Here is a 21,943-nt window from a genome sequence, read left to right as displayed (position 1 = left end):
ATTCAATCAAGAATGTGGACTGTGGAGATAGTCAGAAGGGAGATTTGATTAATTCTATTGAATGAAGTTGCTTTTGCTTGTGAGTTTCATGCATCTGTTCCCACGGAATATTAAAATATTCTTCTACCTAACTCATGCCCCTGCTACCAGCACTGAATATTCAGGTCACCTTCTTTATCTGGAGCAAATCTCTACTTCTGTAGGCTGTTGAGGGCTGATAGATTTCTTTATGAACAAAGACTCTTTTCATTTTGAATTATCTTATTACCTTAATAAGTAATAAGTAATATCAATAGCTTTATTAATATCGAACTCAAAACATTCCTCTTGTTAAAATGATTAAAAAAGACACTGTAGGTGATACAAACCACTGTGATTTAAAACTTCGTAAAATGGGCAGTCTGCACTCTCCAGGGTCCACAGAGCCACACAGTGGGGCGGAAGACAGGATGCTTTTATTGGATAAAGAACAGGCAACATGGAGATAAATACAGAGCCCAGATTTGACTTGGTTTTTGGGGATTGAACAGCTCCATATTGGACCTAAAAATTTATCTCAACACTATTTATAGAGTATATGGGGTTTATACAAACCTTTATTTATACTTTTACCCATATAATCCTCATGTGCACTCCCTATTTTATTTTTTTCCTTTTTATTTTATTTTATATATTTATTGATTTCAGAGAGAGGAAGGGAGAGGGAGAGAGAGAGAAACATCAATGGTGAGAGAGTCATTGATCGGCTGCCTCCTGCACGACCTGCCCTGGGGATCAAGCCCGCAACCTGGGCATGTGCCCTGACCCAGAATCAAACCTCAGTCTCCTGGGTCCTAGGTCGATGCTCAACCACTGAGCTACACCTGGCTGGGCGTCCACTCTCTATTTTAAAGAACAGGAAACTATTGATCTTCTTATGTTCTTGAGGATTCAATCATAGTACCAGAAATTAAGGCCAGGATTTTAAATGAAATGTCCTCTAATACATTGTAGGAGACGGATAAGTAACTATATTTCCATAACAGGCTGTTATGCTACCTGAATGCTGCTTTGTGGATAGGTGGAAATAGGCTGGTGGTTCATCTATGGCCATCAGTCTTAGAAAAAAAAATGAAGGAAGCTGTGTTTAGAAAAAATAGTCTGTTGGTCTGGAGTTCCAGAGGAAAAGTTAATATCTGGATATAAATGGTACAAGAGGGAGACTAAAAGAGTTCCCAGGGAGAGGCGAATTCACTCACTTTCCAAATGTGATCCTGCCTCTCTGACCTCTCTCTGACTTTCATGATATACTTACAAGGCTGTGTTGTGGGATTATAAATGGGACACTAAATGAGCCTTCACTCCCTCTGCTTCTGTTGTGACAATGGTGTATGGAAAAAAAAGTGGGGGTTGGCGCCTTGCACAGAAGCAGGACAGAAGCAGCGACTGTCAGAACTTAACCACCTGGGGCCTAAGGAAAAGCAGCGAGACCCCGGCTGTCCTGGAGGCCCAGCTCTGTTCGCAGTTCGCCTCCCGCATGTTGAATAGGAAAAGAATGCGGCCAGACCTTGGCTGTGTATACAGGAGGGTTTTGGCTGTGAAGCCTGCAGAACCTTTTCAGAATGATAAAAGCTCCTTCACAGACACATGATTAGGGGGAAAGAAATCATTAGCCCAGCCAGGTCACAGAGTTGGGTCAGAACAACTTTAATATTCTTTGCCAATGTCTGTATTCAGAGAAATATGCCTGCCCGTTTCCCTTGTGGCCCAGGGGAGCTCAACCAACTTCATTCAGTTCCATACCTGACCCAAAGCTAAATATTGGTTGGCAGGATTTTTTTTTTTTTTTTAAAGCTGTGTGATAGAAAATAGGTTTTCGGTCTCTTTTTTTCCTTCCTTTTAAATCCTATCCTCCGTGGATTTGGTCTTTCTAAAGCACCTGCTGGGATTATTTTGTACCATTGTGTCAAATCCAATGTAAAGAATAAGCTTCTTTTAAAAATAATTCCCATGGTTGGGTCCTGGAATGCACTGTCAGCACTGCGGCGCCTTTCAGGCACCATCGTGGAGAAGCTGGAACAATGGGCCTTGCGGCCGTTCTCTGGAGGCCTTGAGATGTAAAGCAGAGAGGATGCCCTGGACTCGCTGCTGGAGGCGAGCGGGCATAAAGCCGCATTTCCCACGGGAGGCGACGTTTGGACCCAAATCAGAAGTTTTCTTCTTCCCATCCCCACCCTGCCCCAACCCCCTTCCTTGTCTCTATTCTCTGGAGCCATGGCAAATATTGGAAATTGTGTTCTTTTTCATAAATATTTCCTTTCTTGCTTTAACATGGTTGGAAAAGATGTTTCTAAAGCAAGGAACTGGTTATTTTTGACATGAGGACCCTGGAAATATTTCTTAGTTTGTGTGCTTTTTTGGTTTTATTTTATATTGTTGCATTTTCTTCCCCTACCTCACGTTGCCTCGGGCTTATAACAAACACCTCACACCCCTCAGAGTGCATATTCCAGATGTACGTATTGATCGCCGCTTACCTTTGGGGTATAACTGCAACCTCTATTTTTAGAAACGTACACTCTGGTCATTAAAAAATATCTTTCGCTGCTAACTTTTTAGATCAACATTATCGATACTGTTTCCTCAGCCATTTACATGTTTCCACTTAAAACATATCTTTAAAATATTAGACACTTTAGCCCAGCCGGGCGTGGCTCAGCGGTTAAGCATCGACCTGGGATCCAGGCGATTAGGGTTCGATTCCCGGTCAGGGCACAGGCCCGGGTTGCGGGCTGCAGCCGATCAATGACTCTCTCATCATTGATGTTTCTACCTCTCTCTCTCTCTCCTTTCCTGTGTCTGAGATCAATAAAGATATATTTAAAATATATATATATGTATATAAAATATTAGACACTTTAAACTTGTTAAAAGATAAATTGATAAAATGAACAATTTTAAGAGTGTATTGGAGCAAACCTCGATTCCGTGTGGGCAGCTTCCCATCTAGCATATAGAGAGGAGCTCCCAGGAGCTGCACAAAATGAGAGACTTCCAGAGGCAGAAGGAAGTTTTTTTGTTTTCCTGTCTCTCAGGCAGGGTGCTATTTGCAATCCTGTAGAACCTGAACATGTAATATGGGGTGCCCACAATGCTTCTGTCATGTGACAGACCCAGAAAAGTGTTCAGGACTTGGAAAATATTCTAACAGTTCTGCTCTCGCCTGGCCAGAGTGGCTCAGTTGGTTGAGCATCATCTTGTGCCCTGAAAGGTTGTGGGTTCGACTCCCAGCCGGGGTACATACCCAGGTTGTGGGTTTGATCTTGGGCCGGGGCATGTGCGGAAGGAAGGCAGCCGATGGATGCTTCTCTCACACACTGATTGTCTCTCTCTCACTCCTCTCTCTAAGCATGTCCTCAGGTGAGGATTTAAAAAAACAAAAAGTTGTGCTCTCTCGTTATCAACTTATGGTATAATGACTAACAGTGTGCCTATTTAGCTTCCTAAAGATACAAAAAAGAAAATCAGCAACTTCAGAGCCTTGTGACTTGAGGTTATTTGATGGGATGCATACAGACTGGACAAGAGTGAACTGAAAGGGAGAAGTGTGCATTGAGAATTTATTATCTTTTATGCCGTTTGGGTTCCCACTTGCCCTCTGCTTATGTCTAGAAAGCCGGTTCCCTAAAACTGAGCGATGCGGTTGTCATACTTCTGCTGTCCTGCTAGTTTTCATAGACTTGACACCGCTGCTAGAGTCTGGATTCTCAGAAGCCAAAGGCCACATGCGCTTCGATTCCGCTCTCACTTCCCGCGCGGCACTCGGCGCTGCAGAAGGCTGCCCCGTTGCCCACAGCCCCCGCGTGTGCCCCGCGCAGGCTGGGAGGCCCTCACACCGCTGCACCAGGCTAAATGCTGAGCAGTTCTGAGGACTCGACTGGGCGGGTGCCTCCTCCAAGAACGCCTTCCCTGCCCTGCCCGCCTGGGGTAGGCGGCCCGGCTCCCACGGGGCCCGGTGCGAGCCCCAGCATTTCCACCTGCATTGTAGCACACTGTTTTAGGGACCATTTTATAAACCACGAGTTCCTTGAGGACAGAGTCCGTGTATTTCCCACTTTCATTTCCCCAGTGACTGACACATGATAATCTCATCTGGTGCTGGGAAAGTGGGCATTCAAAAAATGGTAGAAAAGGGTTGGCAGTAAACATCCATCTGCCGTATGACCCAGCAATCTTATTCTGAGCATATAACCAAGAGAAATGAATGCATGGACATGTACATGCATACTTATGATATCCATATTCAGAATAGCTCTGAATTAGAAGTAATCCAAATGTATACCAACAGTAGACTGTCTAGTGTTACATTCATACGATGAATAGCAGCAATGGGAAATAATCACTGCTACACATAACAATATGGTTGAGACTCGTAAGCACAAAGGCCAGTATAAAGCCAGACACAAAAGAATAAATATTATATAATTGTTATACAAGCAAATATCAGTCTGTTGTGATGAAACAATCAAAACTAATCCATGGTGATAAAAGAATAGTGGTTGCCTTTGCAGCTTTGCAGGAAAGTGCAGGAGATGATCTTACTGGAAAGGGCAATGAGGGAGCCTTCCAGGGAGCTAGAAATGTTTTATCTCTTGATCCTGTTGTTGGTTATGTAGGTGTGTAAGTGTGTAAAAATGCATCATTATACATTAGGATGTGTGCACTTTACCGTTAGAATGTTATACCTCTATAAAAATGTTTAAAAAAATAACTCCATCAACACAGTTTAATAGGGAAATGATTTGTGGGAGCTTTTGGTTGTGGAACATTTTCATCTTACTATAAGTGTTTATAAAGTTTTTATAACTTTCAGGTTGATTTTAAATATTTATGCAATATACAGACAATGTATTGTAGAATTGTACATTTGAAACCTATATCATTTTATTAGCTGATGTTACCCCAATAAATTCAATAAAAAATAAATAAAATAAACAAACTTTGAATTATAATCATAAAATGTATTAATTGCTTGTAATTTATTTGTATCTTTTTAGGTTTTATCTCAACTTTGTTACTGAAGAAGTAGAAAATCCTGAAAAGTAAGTAGCCATATTTACTCTGAAATATTTATGAGGAGTAAATGTAAGGTTATGTAGTTGAAACAATGGATCTAAAGAAATTTAGTGTGGGCTAATCAACTTTTTACCTATCATCATCGTCATTCTCTTAAGCAGTTAAAATTTATTTGATTTTATCATAAATTAGATGTCAAAAACTTTATTGTATCCTCTTCATTCAGCACTAAATTATTTAACCTGAAAGCATGAAAGAATAAAGTTATATTTCAGGTAACCTATTTCTAAAATAATACATACAACTTAGCATGGCCTTAGTTTCACACATTGATAATATCAGTGTTTCAATATATACAAATACTAAGAACAATGGTGTATTAATTCAGTGTTTTGTTTTGTTGTATTGCAAAGAAATTTTCTCACCCCAAAAAAGTGAGAATAGCACCTGCTTCGTTGGGCTGTGGAAATGAGTTAATATGTGTAAAAGATTTGGATTAGTGACTATCAGTTTTTATTGTTTACATAATTGTTTGGCTGTTGTTACTATTATTATATTCTTTTTTTAGGAACAAGGTAAATGTTATTCATGTAAGAGTGTTTTCTATATTTCAATATCCTAAGCTGTTCTCTTTCTTTAATGTTTTTGGTAGAAATGTGAGAAATCATTTCACACCATAGAAAACTGTTCTCTAAACTTCAGTACTAAAATTGACTATGCATTTTATGATCTCACCTTTTCTGTGTACAGATTTCATTGACTCTTTATATTTAGAGAAAATAACCTTGCATTTTACAGGAGAAACATGAGCTATAGGAGTTAGATAATAATTTTAAAGTAACTATCAAAACTGATTAAACTAAGATTATTATCACTGGTTACATTGGGTGAAACGTTTTCATTTCTGGAAATCATGATTCTGCAAACTTCATTAAATATTTCTAGAAAACTTTTAATTTGATATTATGTTTTAAGGACTTAAACTAAGGAACTTCTCAGGAAAGATTAAATAAGAATCTCTGGATTTTTAGGTCAAGTTAATGAGTAACTGCTAAAACTTAAGTTGAAGAAAGACCCATCTGATACCTTTTTTCTGTCATACTAGATACTCAGGTATTTCGTTTTTGCCTGGAAGATTTTTTTGTAAAACTTAGCCAACACATTTATTTTCTCAAAATCAGAATATGAGAAATCCAGAAAATCCCCTTAATGGAAAGTAACGATTAAATTTGTACGATGTATTATTTATCAACCAAAGAAATTCAGGGTTTTGAGCAATTTATTCAATGTATTAATTTTAAAAACAACATTTCCCTGCAATTATTGACAACCAGTCCAGGTCTTTTAAAAATAAACCTTATTTTTTTTAAGCACAAAGAATACTTTGGGAAATATTTATGAACATAGAGGACAGATGGAAAAATTATGTAGGCCTCGTCCAGATGTGTAATTTGTATTATTTTGTAGGTCGACGCAGCTCCAAAATACCTTTCATTACAAGGGAAAGTAATTATCATTTCATCTCCTTTGGGATGTGCCAAGATAAATGTGCTTCCCAGTCAGTGGCGGGCGCGTGTGTCCAGGTGTGCGGCAACGTGCAGCCTCCTGGCAGCTGGTGAAATGAATCATCAGCTGCAGCTACAACACCTTTCAGCATCCTGCTCAAGCTAGCAAGAAATTTTTCCTAAAATTGTGATCGCATAGAAAAAGTGGTAATTAATTTCTATCAGCGAAAATATGATTTAAACTATATAAAATGTAGAATAAGTCTTCGTGATCACAATCGACAACCCTTTATATATGATTTAATTTCAATGGAAATCTTTCAGATTACCTAACATTACTCTACAGAATAATTTCTGAACTTCTGTTATGAGCACGACTCATGGAACAGTTCTGTAAGTGTTGTAGCAAGTGAGATATAAACTAGGAGATTAATAGAATCAGAATAATTAGTTTGCGACGTTTCTTCTGTTGTCTCACCTACTCTTAATAGTTTGCAAAACACTAATCCTAAAATTTGAGGCAAAATTCCTGCTATATGATTACATTTATAACATTAAAAAATGTTCCCGTGATCTTTCTTATGATGTTTTCTTCTCTAAGAACAGCTTTGGCTCTATGGAAATAGCAATCCTTTAAGAGATACTTAACATTTTTATGTGAAAATGCAGTAATGTCTTTGACATTTTGTGATAATATAAAAATACTGCATTTAGCAGTTAGCTATAGCATGGTGACTGTCTCCACAATACTAAAGTAAGAATAGTATTTTGAGGAGCATGAAAGTCCAAAGTTTGGGTCATGTAGGTGACAGAATCCCAAGGAATATCTGAATTTTATTCCCCCTCGCCCCAATGAAATATGTAGCGGTAATGATTGCCAATAAGTACATTGGCTTTTAAAAATCAAAATGTTTTTATTTGCAAATCTAATAGGTTTTGCCTGTGACATTACTTTTGTGGCAGCTGCAATCTATCATTGTTCAAAAAGTTACACAGCGCAAAAAACATATCATTGAGATGTATAATGTTGGTAATCCTGCTCTGAGATGGATAAATCATGTCTTGTGCTGATGAGAGCCAAGAAATGAATTGCTTTGCTTTGACCTTGGGAGTCCGAGATTAGCCGGTTTGCCTATCAGACTTGTTTCAGTGTTCTTCGCACTTCGTTTACTCCTTCTGTTCTGAAGGGTTGGAAATAGACTCAGAGGAAGTCAGTAAAGCTTGATATCATCAGTCATTTTTGAAGAGCAGGCTATCAACATGCTCTGAATAATCAGCTTTAATAGAAGGTTTAAATAATCAGAGTGTCACGTTTAATTAATACTCTGCCTGCTGCCAATTTATATTAATTGATGCCTGAAAGTCATCACACCTTGTACCAATGATAACTTAAAAGAAGAGAAAACTGGACTGGGAAAAATGCCCAAAGACCTTTAAGGCAGTGCGATGGATCAGACTGGTTCATTAAATGGTCCACAGTCACGTTATTTTCATTCAATTCACATGTTGCTTACATTCTTAGTATATGTGTTTTATCCTTATTGGGGTGTATTAAGCTAAAGGTATTTATTAATAATGTTACATTTTTATAAGACCTGTTGCTTATAGAACATCTAAAACCATTAACCTGGTTCAAAACACAGCAAAACAAAACAATTTAAAAGTCTTGTTCAAATGTGCTACAGCGAAGTTGAATAACAGAAGATTAAAGGTTGAGTTGAAGTTGTCAATCTTGCATGTTGACATTTTAAGGGCGCAGTTTTCTAGGAAAGACGGATCTTCCTCTTTATATGTTTTGTAGCTTTCTAACTTAACAGGTGCTAGAACAGCATATGGTGTCTCAACTATATGTGTGCAGATCATAGCAACATTATATTTTGCGATTTTTTAATTACAAAGTAATGTTATCTACATTTTTAGAAAAAATACCAAGTTTCTTTTACAAATATTCAAATAATATATGTTCTTAAGACATGTAAAGTAATTGTCACAGAAAGTTACCTCACTGTAAATAAATGTATATAGAGAAATCAAGATTATTAAGCAGAATTAATTTGTAAAAGTATTTGCCAAATCAGTCTCTTAAAAGTGATGTCTCCTAAGTAAGCTGACATTTAAAATTGAATTTATACCCAACTTTACAAAGATTTCTTTGGCAAAATGAGGCATCTTTTTTTAAATTTTAATTTTTTATTTATTTTTATTTTACTTTATTTTTTCCCATCACCATTTATCCCCTCTATGCCCTCTTTCACCTCTGCCCCCTCGACTCCCTCCCAGTCATCATATTGTGTCCATGTCCACGAGTTCTCTCTTTCTTTTCGTTTTTGCTCAAATACTTCACCCCTCCAGCCCCCCGGCCACAAAAGCTCTCTCTTTATTAATGACAATAAGGTATTGTTAGAATTATGTTAATATGTGACAGCGTGTCTCTTTAATTGTTGAAATTATTGACACCTAAATTAAATTCATTCTGTTTGGTGGATTTTTTTCTGGAAACATAAAAAGTTTTGCAAATCCATTTTTAATTATGTTTCACAATAGGAATATAATTATACTGGTTGAGCCACTGAGGCAGGCAAAAGGTCATTATTTGGCCAGTTGTCACAGAAAATAGATGAGTCTGTGTTCAGAGAACAAGGTCATCTAGTTACTCGTCCTTGCCTTTGCTCAGTCTAAAAATTTCTCACTAATGGGACATGTGGTTGATGTACCCTGGGATCAAAATTCTTGCATTTCTCAGCTTCACATATGCATAAAAAATACATTTGGCTCAAACAGTTTGTTCATGTAAGGCCAACGTGTCAAATAAGTGGTGCAGAAATTATAGGATTGTATTATAATATTTTATCAGGCAATAATCAAAGAAGACAGATATTCATCCTTCAAGTGCTTTGTGGAAGCCATTTAGATTATTTTTTTAACTTGAAGGATTCTAACCCCATTTTGAGACAAAAATTTGAAGGTCAATGCTTTTAACTGTGCTACATCCTTTCATAGTTGTTTCTAAATTTGAAATTTAATATTATTTAAGTTTATATTCTGAGTTTAGGCTCATAAACTCGTTTTTTAGGAGCAACAATTGCGACTGATTTAATTTTACCTGTTTCTGTTCCCTTTAATTATCCACAAAATGCTTTTAAAACTCTCAGAATTAGAGGGGACCTTGGATACTGTCCAATCTAGCTTGTCACCACATGCATGGGTCTCCTCTATAGTATCTTTAAACAGATACAATTCATATACAATAAAATGAGAAACTGACTGTAAGTTCCCTGAACTGGGCTACCAATATGTTCACTTGCCGTGTATAATTAGCAACCTGCTAATTTCTATGACCATCTCAAGCTTTGAGAAATTGTGTGTTGGGTGGCATAAGTAGGGTGGGCCAATGTCATGACTGTAATAGGCACAGCACAAATGAGAAATTAAGTGACACACGCCAGAGAGGTATCCTCTTATCTGAAAGGAAATACCTTCTACAATCTGAAGAAATAAGTCGGCCATTAGTACGTCTCCTGCTTTTGAGTTTACACTTTAGTAACTCTCCTCATTCGTATTCTCAATTATGCAGATCAGCTATCCTTCTCTATGCCTGGATTTAAAAGTTAATGACTGTACCCAATAGGTGGCTCATAAATATATTTTCTATTCTGCATTATACTTGGTGAAAAACTTCTCAGACCACTAATCTCTGGTCTGTGGCCTGCTGTGTGGCATTCATTAAGATTCAGTGTTGTTTTAAGATTCTCACAAAAAATAGGTTAACATCCCACACTGTTTGTTATAGGCAGAGACAAGATGTATCCAGGCCACTATACTTACACTTGCCACGCACCGAAATAACTTGGCTAGTTTTGTCCTAGTCATGTGCATACGTTGACTCGGCTTATCAGTCAACTCAGGAAAATTAGCAACTTTTGAATCTGTATAGGTGCCCGTGAAAACTGTGTTACCAATGAAATCCTCTAAAGTGAACCAAGTGAAGTTGAGACGTTCCAGTAAATAAGGATTTCCTTCACTTTTATAAACTGTAGAATATTTACTTTCTGAGTCTTTGAAAATAGTACTGGTTCAGGAAATCAAAATTTGAATCCTGCCTCCTTTTAACTATCTGTTTGACCTTGGGTGGACCTCTAAGTTGCTTTGAAATCTTGGTTTGCCACTTTTAAATAGAGGGTAATAACCCCTCTATTACAGTTCTCATGGGACTGTGAGGATAAAACATGGGAAATCCAAAATGTTAACGAGCTTGACAAGCAATATGCAAATACCATCCGCAACCAAAGCCTATATTCTTCCCAGATTAGGATATTTCATAATCTTTGAAAAAAAATGAGAGGATTAGCATAATTGTTTTATCAATGCAGGTGCCTTTTCTACACACACGACCTATTAATCAGCTTGAAAAGTTGTTCTGCGCCATCAGCAAAGTACCAATTATTGGTAGTTAAAAGGTTCAGAAAGTGCTTTTATTTAATAGTCTCGAACCTCCCTCAGGTGGGAACACACTCATGTAACATAATCAGAGTGCATTTCTTGTCAGACTTTCCCACCCCCCTTCTGAACCAAATATTTATATGCCCACACCCAAACTGTCATCGTCACAGTGTTGACTGATGGTGCAGATATAATGGACGGAGTATTTGTACTTTCGCTGCAGTCACCTATTTTTAGATTCACTATCTTACAAAGAAACTCCCTTTTATGAAATCTGACAAACAAGGTCTTGATCTGAGTGGCTGGTATCATGTATTTAAATTGTCATTTTTATTTCTAGAAAAGAAGCTGTTGAGTTGATACAAACAAGACAACACGTGTTAATACCCTCAAATGGCTTTTATGAATTTTTGCTTAGTTTAAAAATGCATAACCTTTATTAAAACTATAAACGGTACTTTTCAATCTGAGTACCAGGTGAATTACAGGGTAGCACTTCAGATTATTTTAAATAATGTGATGTATTATTTCCATTCTTTGGTTGGGAAAGTTGAAGCTCATAGGAGTGAAGTAACTTCTCATGGTCATGTCGGTTGTCCTTGCTAAGACTAGGCTTATAACCCACGTTTGATATAATGCGTGGACTATTTGTGTGGCTCCGGAGCTCATACTCTTTCCAACACGCCAGTTGCTCTCTTCGGGAGGCAAAGCAGAAGTGATCCTCGGGTGTGCAAGGTGGTGCAACGGCTGATTAAGGAAGTAACTCGGCCCGTGGAAGAGGAATTTGGAAGAAGAGTGGGGCTGAGAAAGGTCAGATAGAGAAGTGACGGCATCTCAGGCAGGGAAGGGCATACATCAAGCCACAAACTGTTTCATGGGTCCAGGGAATGACGCGTAGACCGCTCTTGCTAAAGAGCAGACGACAAGACGGCAGTAAGGTGCGGATGCTGGGACGTGGTGAACCTTAGCCTCCGTTACAAGAGTTTGGACTTGATCTACCGGCCAGTGGGACAGGGTGTGGGGGACTGTGTCGCAAGTTTTTAGTGTATATGAAGCAGTGCTTGGGGAAGATGAACCTGGTGGCAGGTTCAGTGGATTTTTTTTTTTATTACATAGATACAGTTGAAAGAGAATTGTAGTCCAACAAGTTGCATTTCAGTCTCCTTTTATATGTTTATTTTTAATAAAAGCAAATGTCATTGAAAAGTTAATTGCCTCCTAGAGCTGAACCATTGCTAGAGCCAAACAAGGTGGCATATGATGTGGCAGAGAATTCTGGCAAATAGCACCACACTGTCCCAGCCCAGAGATGTGCACTGCACTGCTTAGAGAAAAGAGATGAGTCAGCATAGTGTTCACAGACTCTCTTCAGAAGCATCGAGCTGTCTTGTCTTTTTTTGGTTTTTGTTTTTTTTTTATGAAAAGGATGCTATCTTTTATTCTCCATGACAATGGAAGAGCAAATAAGAGTTCATTTTAGGATAAAATGTATATTCAAAAGTGTTGAAAAAAGAGAATTTGGTTAGGCATTGGAATTCTCAAAATAGAGATAAAAGGAATTATCATTTAGCCACAATTCTTTAGATATGCAGATTGTAAAAATGAGGCAGACCACTGTCTGAGTTTGCTTCCATTTCTATAATATTATGGTTCTATTTTTCGGCTAGTGAATCCCTTTTATCTCTATTTAATATAGGTCTAGGAACCAATGTGGGGAATCAGGTGCTATACCCCACAGGCCTATGTTGTTGGGGAGGTGTGTCTCATACTCTTAAAATAAAGGAAACCAGTTAGATTTCAAGGTCAAATCGAAATCCTAAGTCTGAGTTTGGAAATATTTCAAATAATATGTGTTAAAGATCTAACTTTTAAATACTTTATATTCTAGGGGAAGGGTAGTTTCAGGAGGAGAGGGAAATAGTAAAACCAGTATAGGACAGGAGTCGGCCTGGGAGGCAATGGGCACTACCAGGCACAATGAGATTCATGCTGGTGTTGTGAAAAGAGATTCACACTGGTGTGAAAGGGCTCTGAACTTGGAGTCAGGTGACTACAGTTCTAGTTCTGGTTCTGGAAATATTTAATTTTGTGACCTTAGCTACATTCCTAATCCTCTCTGGGCCGCTGATTTCTCAGCTACAGAAAAGGCATAGCTGGGTAGCACATTCTGAGTTTCCCTTCCTACTATGTGCTATGATTCTTGTAGATGACACACAAGTACCTGGTTTGACAAGTGACCAGGGAGCGTGGCCAAGGGGTAGAAACTTAGGCAGGAGATCTGTCTCAGGAGTTAAAAGTGACAAAAACACAGACGCACCAAAGGGATTCTGTGGCCAGTTTCTAGATCTCATGATGAATGGGAGATTAGATAGGACTAAAGTTTTTTGAGTGATTTCAGAAATGGTAAGAAGTTTGAATGGATGCATGGGGGCAGTTAAACCAGATTGACACCCCAGTGCATGGGAACTTAATTATTACGTCTGAAGATCTAGGGTTAGGTCCAAGCTGTGGCATCTGATTCCGTGGGGTCACCTTAAGTACAGGGTCTGTGATAGGTGGAGTGCGCCAGGAAGAATGTAGGTGCTAATACACTTGGTAGGGTAGTCAGTAATGTGTGTGGCGATAAATCCTGGATTCTACTCACTATTATTATCATCTATACCTACAGAAGGTATGAAATGGTATACAAACCTCTGTGGTACAGGGTGTTCATACTAGCCTTTTACTATGTGTTTATTTTTCTCAGGTCTAGCCATATATATTGAGGGAATTGCCTCAGCAGAGAGGTATCTTCACTGATACCTTTTTAAAGATCCACTTAAAGATCTTTAAAAGATCTACTTTTTTTTTTTTTTCTTTAGAGAGAGAGAGAGAGACAGAGAAAGATTGATGTGAGAGAGAAACATCTATCGGTTACCTCCTGCACCAGCTACTATGGGGCTTGAACCCACAACCTGGGTTTGTGCCCCGACTGGAAATCAGACTGCGGGCCTTTGGTGCATGGACGATGCTCCAACCAACTGAGCCACACTGGCCAGAGCTGGTAGGTCTGCTTCAGGCATTAGGCATTTCCAATAATCCAGTTAGGATTGCTTTATTTATTATTTTATAATGCCTACCTAACTAAGGAGAGAGAGCGAGTTAGTTTTGCGGCAACTTTCAAAAAATTATATTTATTCCTTTACCCAGCTGTTAAGTGGGTGTTCTGATGCTTATTTTGCAGCATTTTGTGAGAATTAGAAATAACATACTGATCGGTGTGTCTGACAATACCTTGCTTGTAGTAGACGCTTATTTAATGGTAGACCACTTAGTTTTTGTTATTGTTATCAAATATCCTGTCATTAGCTCATTTGTAACCAAATAGGGATTATCCAATCAGGATTTGTGGATGTGGGCAAGCTATTTCCTTTCTTCTGCACTGCCCATGTGCTGGGTTTGAAATCCATTATGACAAGGTAAGGGACACCCTTATTTTAAACACCTTGCCATGGGAAGCAGAAATTATCTCAGAGTTAGGCATTTCTAATTTCTGACACTGGAGCTTGTTACTCAAAAACATATAGTATTTCATTAGTTTTCTAAGGAGACAAGCTCATAGCTTTTAAAAATCAGATGGTTTCCCCAGCTAGCAATTTACTACTGAGCCATGTTCTCATTTCCCCCTTTTCTCACATTCTCCCTCTTTCTTAAAATTTAGATGTGGAATAGATAGGAACAGCTATCTATGACAAAAGCTTAACAATATTCAATAATATACGTATCAGCTGAGCCTTTGGTGGTCAAATACCAAGGCCACTGTTTTATATAGTAGGGTGTACAATATTATATGGAAAATAGTTTATGAAATGAAGTCTATGGCATAGCACTAATATTTTATAATAAGTGAAAAACCGAAAGCTTATTAAATATATAACACATAATGAGAAAGAGACTGAAAATTATAATGCATGATTTTATCAGCAGCCATTTCTTGACCCTGGTAGACTGCCCAGCATCCAGTGCTTTTTATAGACATCTTATGTTTCAGTGCTTCCAAAGTGTCTTTCATGATGCCATTTCTCCATCTTCCCTGACATTCTACCATCATGGTCATTCTCTCAGGAATAGACAGAAAATGATATGATAATGCCTGTAAATTGTTTGAATTTTATGTGACCTGTGTATACAAATAGTTCTGCACACATTTCCCTTCTTTCCTTCCCACATTAGCATGGCTGGCCAAGTTTATTAGTCTAATTCACTGTCACAATTAAAAACACAATGAACTTGACTTTGAGAGAATAGATCACAAAGGCCTGGGATGTTAGAAGTAGACCTCAAATTATCCAACCCTTTCATTGTAAAGATAAAAAATTGAGGTCGTAGAGATGGATTGATTTGTCTATATTTACAAGTTAAAATCCCGATTCCTTTCTAGTCTTCTTTCCAAACAGTTAGTGTTGTTGAATACAAATCTAAGAGAGGTGGATATGGCAAGATTGTAGCCTTGAAATTAGCTGGAGGAAGAATGGAATCATTAGGAGTGACCTGTATGTCATTTGAGACTAGAACAAGACTGCTTTTAAAAATGTGTAAAAGCATTAACATTTGCCTGCATTCAACTTTCTAAAGCTGTTATTTAAGCACATAATGGAAGGGGTCAAGGCTAGCGTTATTAATTAATTTATTCCAGGTTGTTCATTGAAGGTCATCGGTTACAAGATTAAAACAGAAGCTTTATGATTAGGAAAAGCTGAAATGATAGAATATTATCAAGAAATAACTGCTTTTTATTTTCTCTAACATCTTTACAGATGTACTGGCTCTTAAAATAGTTCTGATATCTCTTTGGGGGGCAATATCTACTCTTTCTGTATTGGTCTTGTCAAACAATCAAAATCTCACTTCCTATATTCTGGCCTGAGGCAAGCAAAAGAGAAATTGATATAGAAGACACGATTAGCTTTGTTTTGAGCTAGAAGATGACAAAAGAAATGAGTGAGATAGATAGCAAGAGGAGGTCATGATTTTAAAATACTGTTTTGTAGCTGCCTAGGGTCTGGTGCAAGAAAGGTTAAATGCATCATAAGTGTATGTAAGTGTTTGGCTCTTTGATCCCCATATTGCTGTAACACTTAGCAAGGAGAGGTGATCAAGTTGGGAACTTTGGGAGAATGCAACTGCAAATTGATCTCTGATGTCCATCTCTGGATCTTGGAGACGTTTATCTTTATGCCAAGCCACAGCCTGAACTCTGAAGGGCAGTGGGGAGGAAGCTTCAGTTTTGGTTCTTAGGTGCTTTTCAAACCATCTTATGTGGGATGCAAGCCTATGACTGGGCAGAGCGGGAGTTTCCAGTTCCCCAAAAGATATGTAAATACTGTTCCTGTTGTTGCCATTTCCATAGCAACTCCCGGCCAAACACCTTCACCTCTGAGCCCCGCCCCCCCCTGCACACCTCCGATTCAGGGGCACCAAGAACCACAAGATATCCTGATTTCCTTTGTTCCCATATTTCTCCTAACAGGCACAGCTTGTTTATTCCATTCTTGAATGGCTAGAACACAAATCTCCACCTAGTAGTTGTGGTCAAATGATCGAGTCAGTCAAGTGATAGAAAGGAACAACAACAAAATTTATGTATGCTGTACCCTAGTAACAAAATGTCAAAGCAAAATGTAATGATTTTCATTTATATATGTGGAATGTATTTTCAATAACAATATGTAGCCTTTTCCCCTTTATTTTAATAATAGTAGATGGTCAAATTTCAAGTGCCAAAACATATGTAGAAGAAAATTAAAACCACCTGTCATCTCATAGTCACATCAAAGCCCTCCCTGTTGTTATTTTGGCATTTTGGTGTTTTCCTCTGTGTGTGTGTGTGTGTGTGTGTGTGTGTGTGTGTGTACCAGTGGCACGCATGTGTGTATTGCATTATAGTACTTAAGATAAATGTACACATGCATTTTTCTTTATCACCTTGGCATTATATAATATACTTGTTTGTTTATTGTCTGTCTCACCTATGAGGACCAGAGACTCATCTGTGTCATTCATTGCTGTATTCCCAGCAGCTTGAAGTCACCGTGAAGTCTTCCCTGCCACCTAGATTTGCTGTATCTCAGCTCAGCTTTAGTTCTTTCTATTCATTCAGATCTATCCTGCTTTTTTCCACTTAATGTCATGTCATTTCATTTTCCTAGATCTTTAAAGGTTTAGTAAGTACCATTTTTAATGGTGGTACAGTGTTTCATTGGGTAGGTGTACCAATATTTACTCATTTCTTGTTAGGCATTGAAAATGTTTTTAATTTTTCTTAGTTTAATAATGTTGTGTTATATACTTAATATTCAAATCCTTGTACATATTCAATTATTTTCTTAGGAAGATTGCTAGAAGAGAGTTACTATATCAAAGACAATGAACTTATAAAAACTCTCTTTTTGTATGACCAAGTTGCTTTCCAGAGTGGGTATATCAGTTTCCTCTCACAATAGCTATAGTTAAGAATGCTTCATCAGCACTGAGTGTCATTATTTACAAAATTCTTTGTTAATTGAAAAGCAGAAATTACACCTCATTGTTTTAAATTACATTTTTTATCACGCAGGAGGCTTAGTACTTCCCCCATGTTTAATAGTTGTATGTGGTTGCTTGCCATTTGCGGGCGTGAATATTTGTGATTCAGCAGAATTCTTTGTATATTATGGGTACTAATTCTTTATAATATTTTTTGCAAAAATTTTGTCATACATTTTCAAGTAACTTAATTTTCTTTATGATCCAGCTTTATAACTTTGAATTTAAATATAGCCATCTAATATGCTAAATATTTAAATTTAACCCCATTTAAATGTAATTGTGTGTTTTTAAATTCTGTATATTGCTTTTATATCATAAATATTACTGCACCCCTAGATCATTTAAAGATCTCACTTGGATTTTCTGTTTGTTTTTTTCTGATTTCTTCTTATGTCCAACGTTTTTGCTACTCTGGAATGGATTTCTTTTAGCATAATTCCATGTAGGCTCTTGATGTTCCTCCAAATTTCCCAATATTCCAGCATTTGTTGAAAACTCATATCACCCCTTAGTTTATGATATTTTTTACTAGTTTATAATACATTCTAAATTATGACATTTGTCATTATGTTCTATACTAAGTTTTTATGTTTTAAACTAAGTTGTTTTTCAAGGCACTCTGTTCGCTTATCTTTTCTATTGATATATCAGCCAATCGTTATACACTTTTTATTATTAGAAGTTTTCATCTCTTTTCTTATCTGGGGGAAAGGTGGTATTGATTATTACTCTTTCTCCCAATAAATCAACACTGAGTATAACTTATACTTGTAGGAAGGCCGTTTCTATGTTTAGCTTTTCATGCATCAGGAAATAATCTGTATGGTGCTTTGAAATAGAAAGCTCATCATTTTTAAGGTATTTTGGTTGTATTATCTCATAATATAATCTGTGTTATATAAATATATATTCTATATGCACAGCTAAATCCTCTATAGTCCAGGAATTTCTTTTGAGTACTGTGGTTAGTTATTAAGTTGGTTCCTTCTTTTTCTTCAGATTTAAAAAAATAGTAGCTAATTCAAGTCACCTACAAGGTAGCTGCCAATAACATTAGTCTTACTCTTTTACCCTTTTGGCCTCTTTTTTTTTTAAACCCCTGAACTCTACCATTAGAGCACCTTTTATAATGATTTTCTACTTTCCAGAATATTTTACACAAAATGCCAAGATATTAATGGAAATATCAATGGAAAGATGCAAAAATTATTTTTTATGATCCTTATTATTGTTGAAACTGCCCTATAAGGCGTTAAACATGAGTGAATCTGGTTGTTATATATGTATCCAACTAATTTATTTGTATCCCTGAGAAATAATCCTTTGTCTCATAGGTTATAAATAGGGTAATTCACACAGTTCCTTAGCACATATATTAGAAAGAATAAGAACTTTTTTTTCTTGACATCCTTCTTATCTTTGGACCAAATATCTGTTGGAAAATATTTGAATCATGTTTTTAATGCATCTCTTAGATGTTTCCTACTCTTCTTACAAAATGAGGAAGGCAAATGAAAGGTTAAGGGTCAGTTGCTGGTGCACGGGCAGGCTAAATAGCCATCTCAAATGGTGGATAAAGAAAAATTGGATTTATTTAAGGAAAGGGGATGGAGACTGGAGAGACCCAAAGGGAAGGGCTACACAGCACTGAGTCAAAGGGTATTGGGTCCATGATGGCAGCAAAAATATACTTGGGACAGTGAAACAAGAAAGGACATAGAAGAAGCAACAGGAGAGCCCAGGCTGGGCTGCTTTGGCTCCCTGGGAAGTTGGAGAGAGAGATGGGGGCCTTGGAGACAGGTTTGGGGGGTAAGCCCGGAACTAGCTGCTGCTGCCCATTGCTCCCCTGGTTGAAAGTCTCATGGGGTCCCCTCAGAGGGAAGAAGGGGGATGGAGATGGCACAGGCCTGCTCCCCTGGTGGATAGTGCACACTGGCTCCTTTGTCCTGAGCTTATTTACCTCTTTCTTGCAGGTGGAAATCTTAGGGGAGGTCTCAGGGGAGTGTCTTAACAGGATATTCATCAGCTTTCCAGGGGTAATCTTTGGGCTGGGGGTGAGGGGCAGTCATTAGTCAATGTAGCTGGTCCTGAGGCAGCCACAGCACCACTTGTCTGGTTTTGCTGCTTTTCTGGGCCTGGAGCTGAAATAAAATTGAGGCCTAGATGTTATCATTAGTGAGGAAATGCTCAGAGGGTCTAAACTGCATGACCAGCGATATGCTAAGGGAGGATAGGTTATCCTGGGGACAAGGTTCTTGTTTTCTCAGTTTTGCCCCTTGCTGGGCATCGGGACTTCCTGCCCTAGTGTTTCTGTACTTGGGTTTCTGTACCTGGCCCATCTAACAGCAATGTTAGATTATTTCATTACTAGCCCTTGTTTTCTCATGGTGGCTCCAATTCACTTGGTATATTCTAAATTTATGTATAAAAATCAACATAAAACACAGTTGTGTTGCTGTTTCAAATCCAGCAGTCATTCAGGAAGCTCAATATTTTGACCAAGAGTGGGAGCCACCTGCTGTAGTATATTCGGAAGTGAGTCTTTCTTGGGCCCCTACCCTTCCTTGGTGACATCATTTCAGTCCATGGTCCATTTCCATTGCTGCTTCCTCCAGATTGTGAGGCCTGATCCCTTCCATGGTTCTGACACCCTGTTTGTTTGTACTGCTGACTCCCCACTGATGGCTGCCCACTGATTATGTCGTGCTGTGTCCTGTTTTATGGGAAATGTTCATGAGTGGCTGCTGTGTTTGATATTAAATCTGAGATGAACTTCAGGAGCTTTCCTGCTTTTTATTAAAAATGATTTTGGCTAGGGGCTGTTATCCTGTTCATAAATCAAGTGTTCTTAGAGATTTAATAATTTACAATTCACATGAGCATTTGATGGGATAAACATTTCTTTTCTCTGTTAAAGTTGCCTCTTTGCTTTTTTATTTATTTATTTTTATTTTTCCTCTTCACTGCTTCCAATTTTTTTTTAAGTCTTCTTTGGGGAGGTTTGTACAGATTTATCTCAGGGCTGTGAAAATAATGTAAGAGGAGCTTTTTTTCTCATTAAAATGATAGCTTGGTTTGGTTGAAATTATTTAAATATGGTTAAGTTTTGCAAGTCTTCCCATCACTGTTGGAAACAAGCTTTTATTTTAATTGTGTGTTTTTTAAAAATCCCAAGTTATATCTTCTAAAGTAGTTATCTCATCACTCTGTTTTAATGAACCATTTCTTTTAGGACACGTCTTAGAAATAAGAGGTTGGTAAAACAAACAAATAAGCAAAAATAGCAGAGGCTAAGGAGGCCAACAACTCTTTCCCGATCTGGTAACAAGCTACCTAAAAAGCTGGGTGACAAATAGTCCTGGCCACCCCACTCAAAAATGTTTGCACTAGAGATTTAGAGCAAATGCTTTGAGGGCACTTCATAATGCTCAGTAAATGGCCTTACCTTGTTTGTAGAATTTGGTGAGTATGTATACATAAATGAAGATATTTGAAAAGGCAGGAGTTAGAAGATGAATTGTTTGTTTATCTTTTTCTCATTAAAAATAGTAGGGAATGGGGAATACTGGGGTGGGGAATGTCCTTAGACAAAGGAGGGAAGATTTCTCTGAGGGGGAGACTTTGATCTGAGACTACCTGGCAAGACTGAGGTGATCATGGGAGGACCCAGGGGTGGCAGGAAAACTGTGTTCCAGGGAGAGGGCCCTGCGCAGCTTATCCTGTTTGAATTTTAGATTCCATGAGAGAATGAATTTTTTGTTGTGGTTGTTATCTTTATGCCTTTTACTTATAACATGCCTAGCATAAAGAAGATATTTGATAGACATTGGTTAAATGAGTGAACTCTATGTAAAGGACTTTGAAAGACTGTAAATGACAGTATCCTTAATAATATTAGTAGAAATGCCCTCCTGAAATTCAGATGAATTTTAAAAATTTGTTTGCAATAAAATTTTAAACGTATAAATAAAATACAGCAGCTTGTAAAGACAGTCCACGAGCGTTTATGATAATATGCTCCAGGTATGTGGCCTTTTGGAGGCCTGACTTGGTCTCCAGACCCCATTTTAGAATCTGGAAGAGTGGACAGAGCACTTCTCCTTTACGTGATCTTCTGTAATGATCGATATTTTTCAGCCAGGCTGACACTTTGAAGTTGTAGTGATGGGAGGTGATTTAATGCGCTGATGTTCCTGGTTGAAGAGAGAATCGTAATCTTCAGGACACCGGAAAAAAGACCGTAAAGCTGGCATCCTGTTCTCTCCTCTGATTGGCAGAACAAGGCAGAGGCAGAAATTTCCTTAGGAGGCTCTGATAGATGAACAAGTGCTCCACTGACTTTTCAAAGTATTCTGTTAAACAATTTTTATGGATTC

At 37.9% G+C, this 21,943-nt stretch overlaps 1 protein-coding gene across 1 annotated transcript in view; it reads left to right on the top strand.

The window, feature by feature from the left end:
- Nucleotides 1-21,943, top strand: part of SLC7A11 (solute carrier family 7 member 11) — a 69,922-nt gene that overhangs the window by 24,026 nt on the left and 23,953 nt on the right. Inside the window, exon 6 of the mRNA XM_081133996.1 lies at nt 5,037-5,081. Coding sequence (XP_080990122.1) covers nt 5,037-5,081 — 45 coding nt within the window. The remainder of the gene's footprint in view (nt 1-5,036; nt 5,082-21,943) is intronic.

This window comes from Miniopterus schreibersii (assembly GCF_964146895.1).
Source record: "Miniopterus schreibersii genome assembly, chromosome: 4".
NCBI lineage: Eukaryota > Metazoa > Chordata > Mammalia > Chiroptera > Miniopteridae > Miniopterus > Miniopterus schreibersii.
This window is presented reverse-complemented; position numbering and strand designations above follow the sequence as displayed.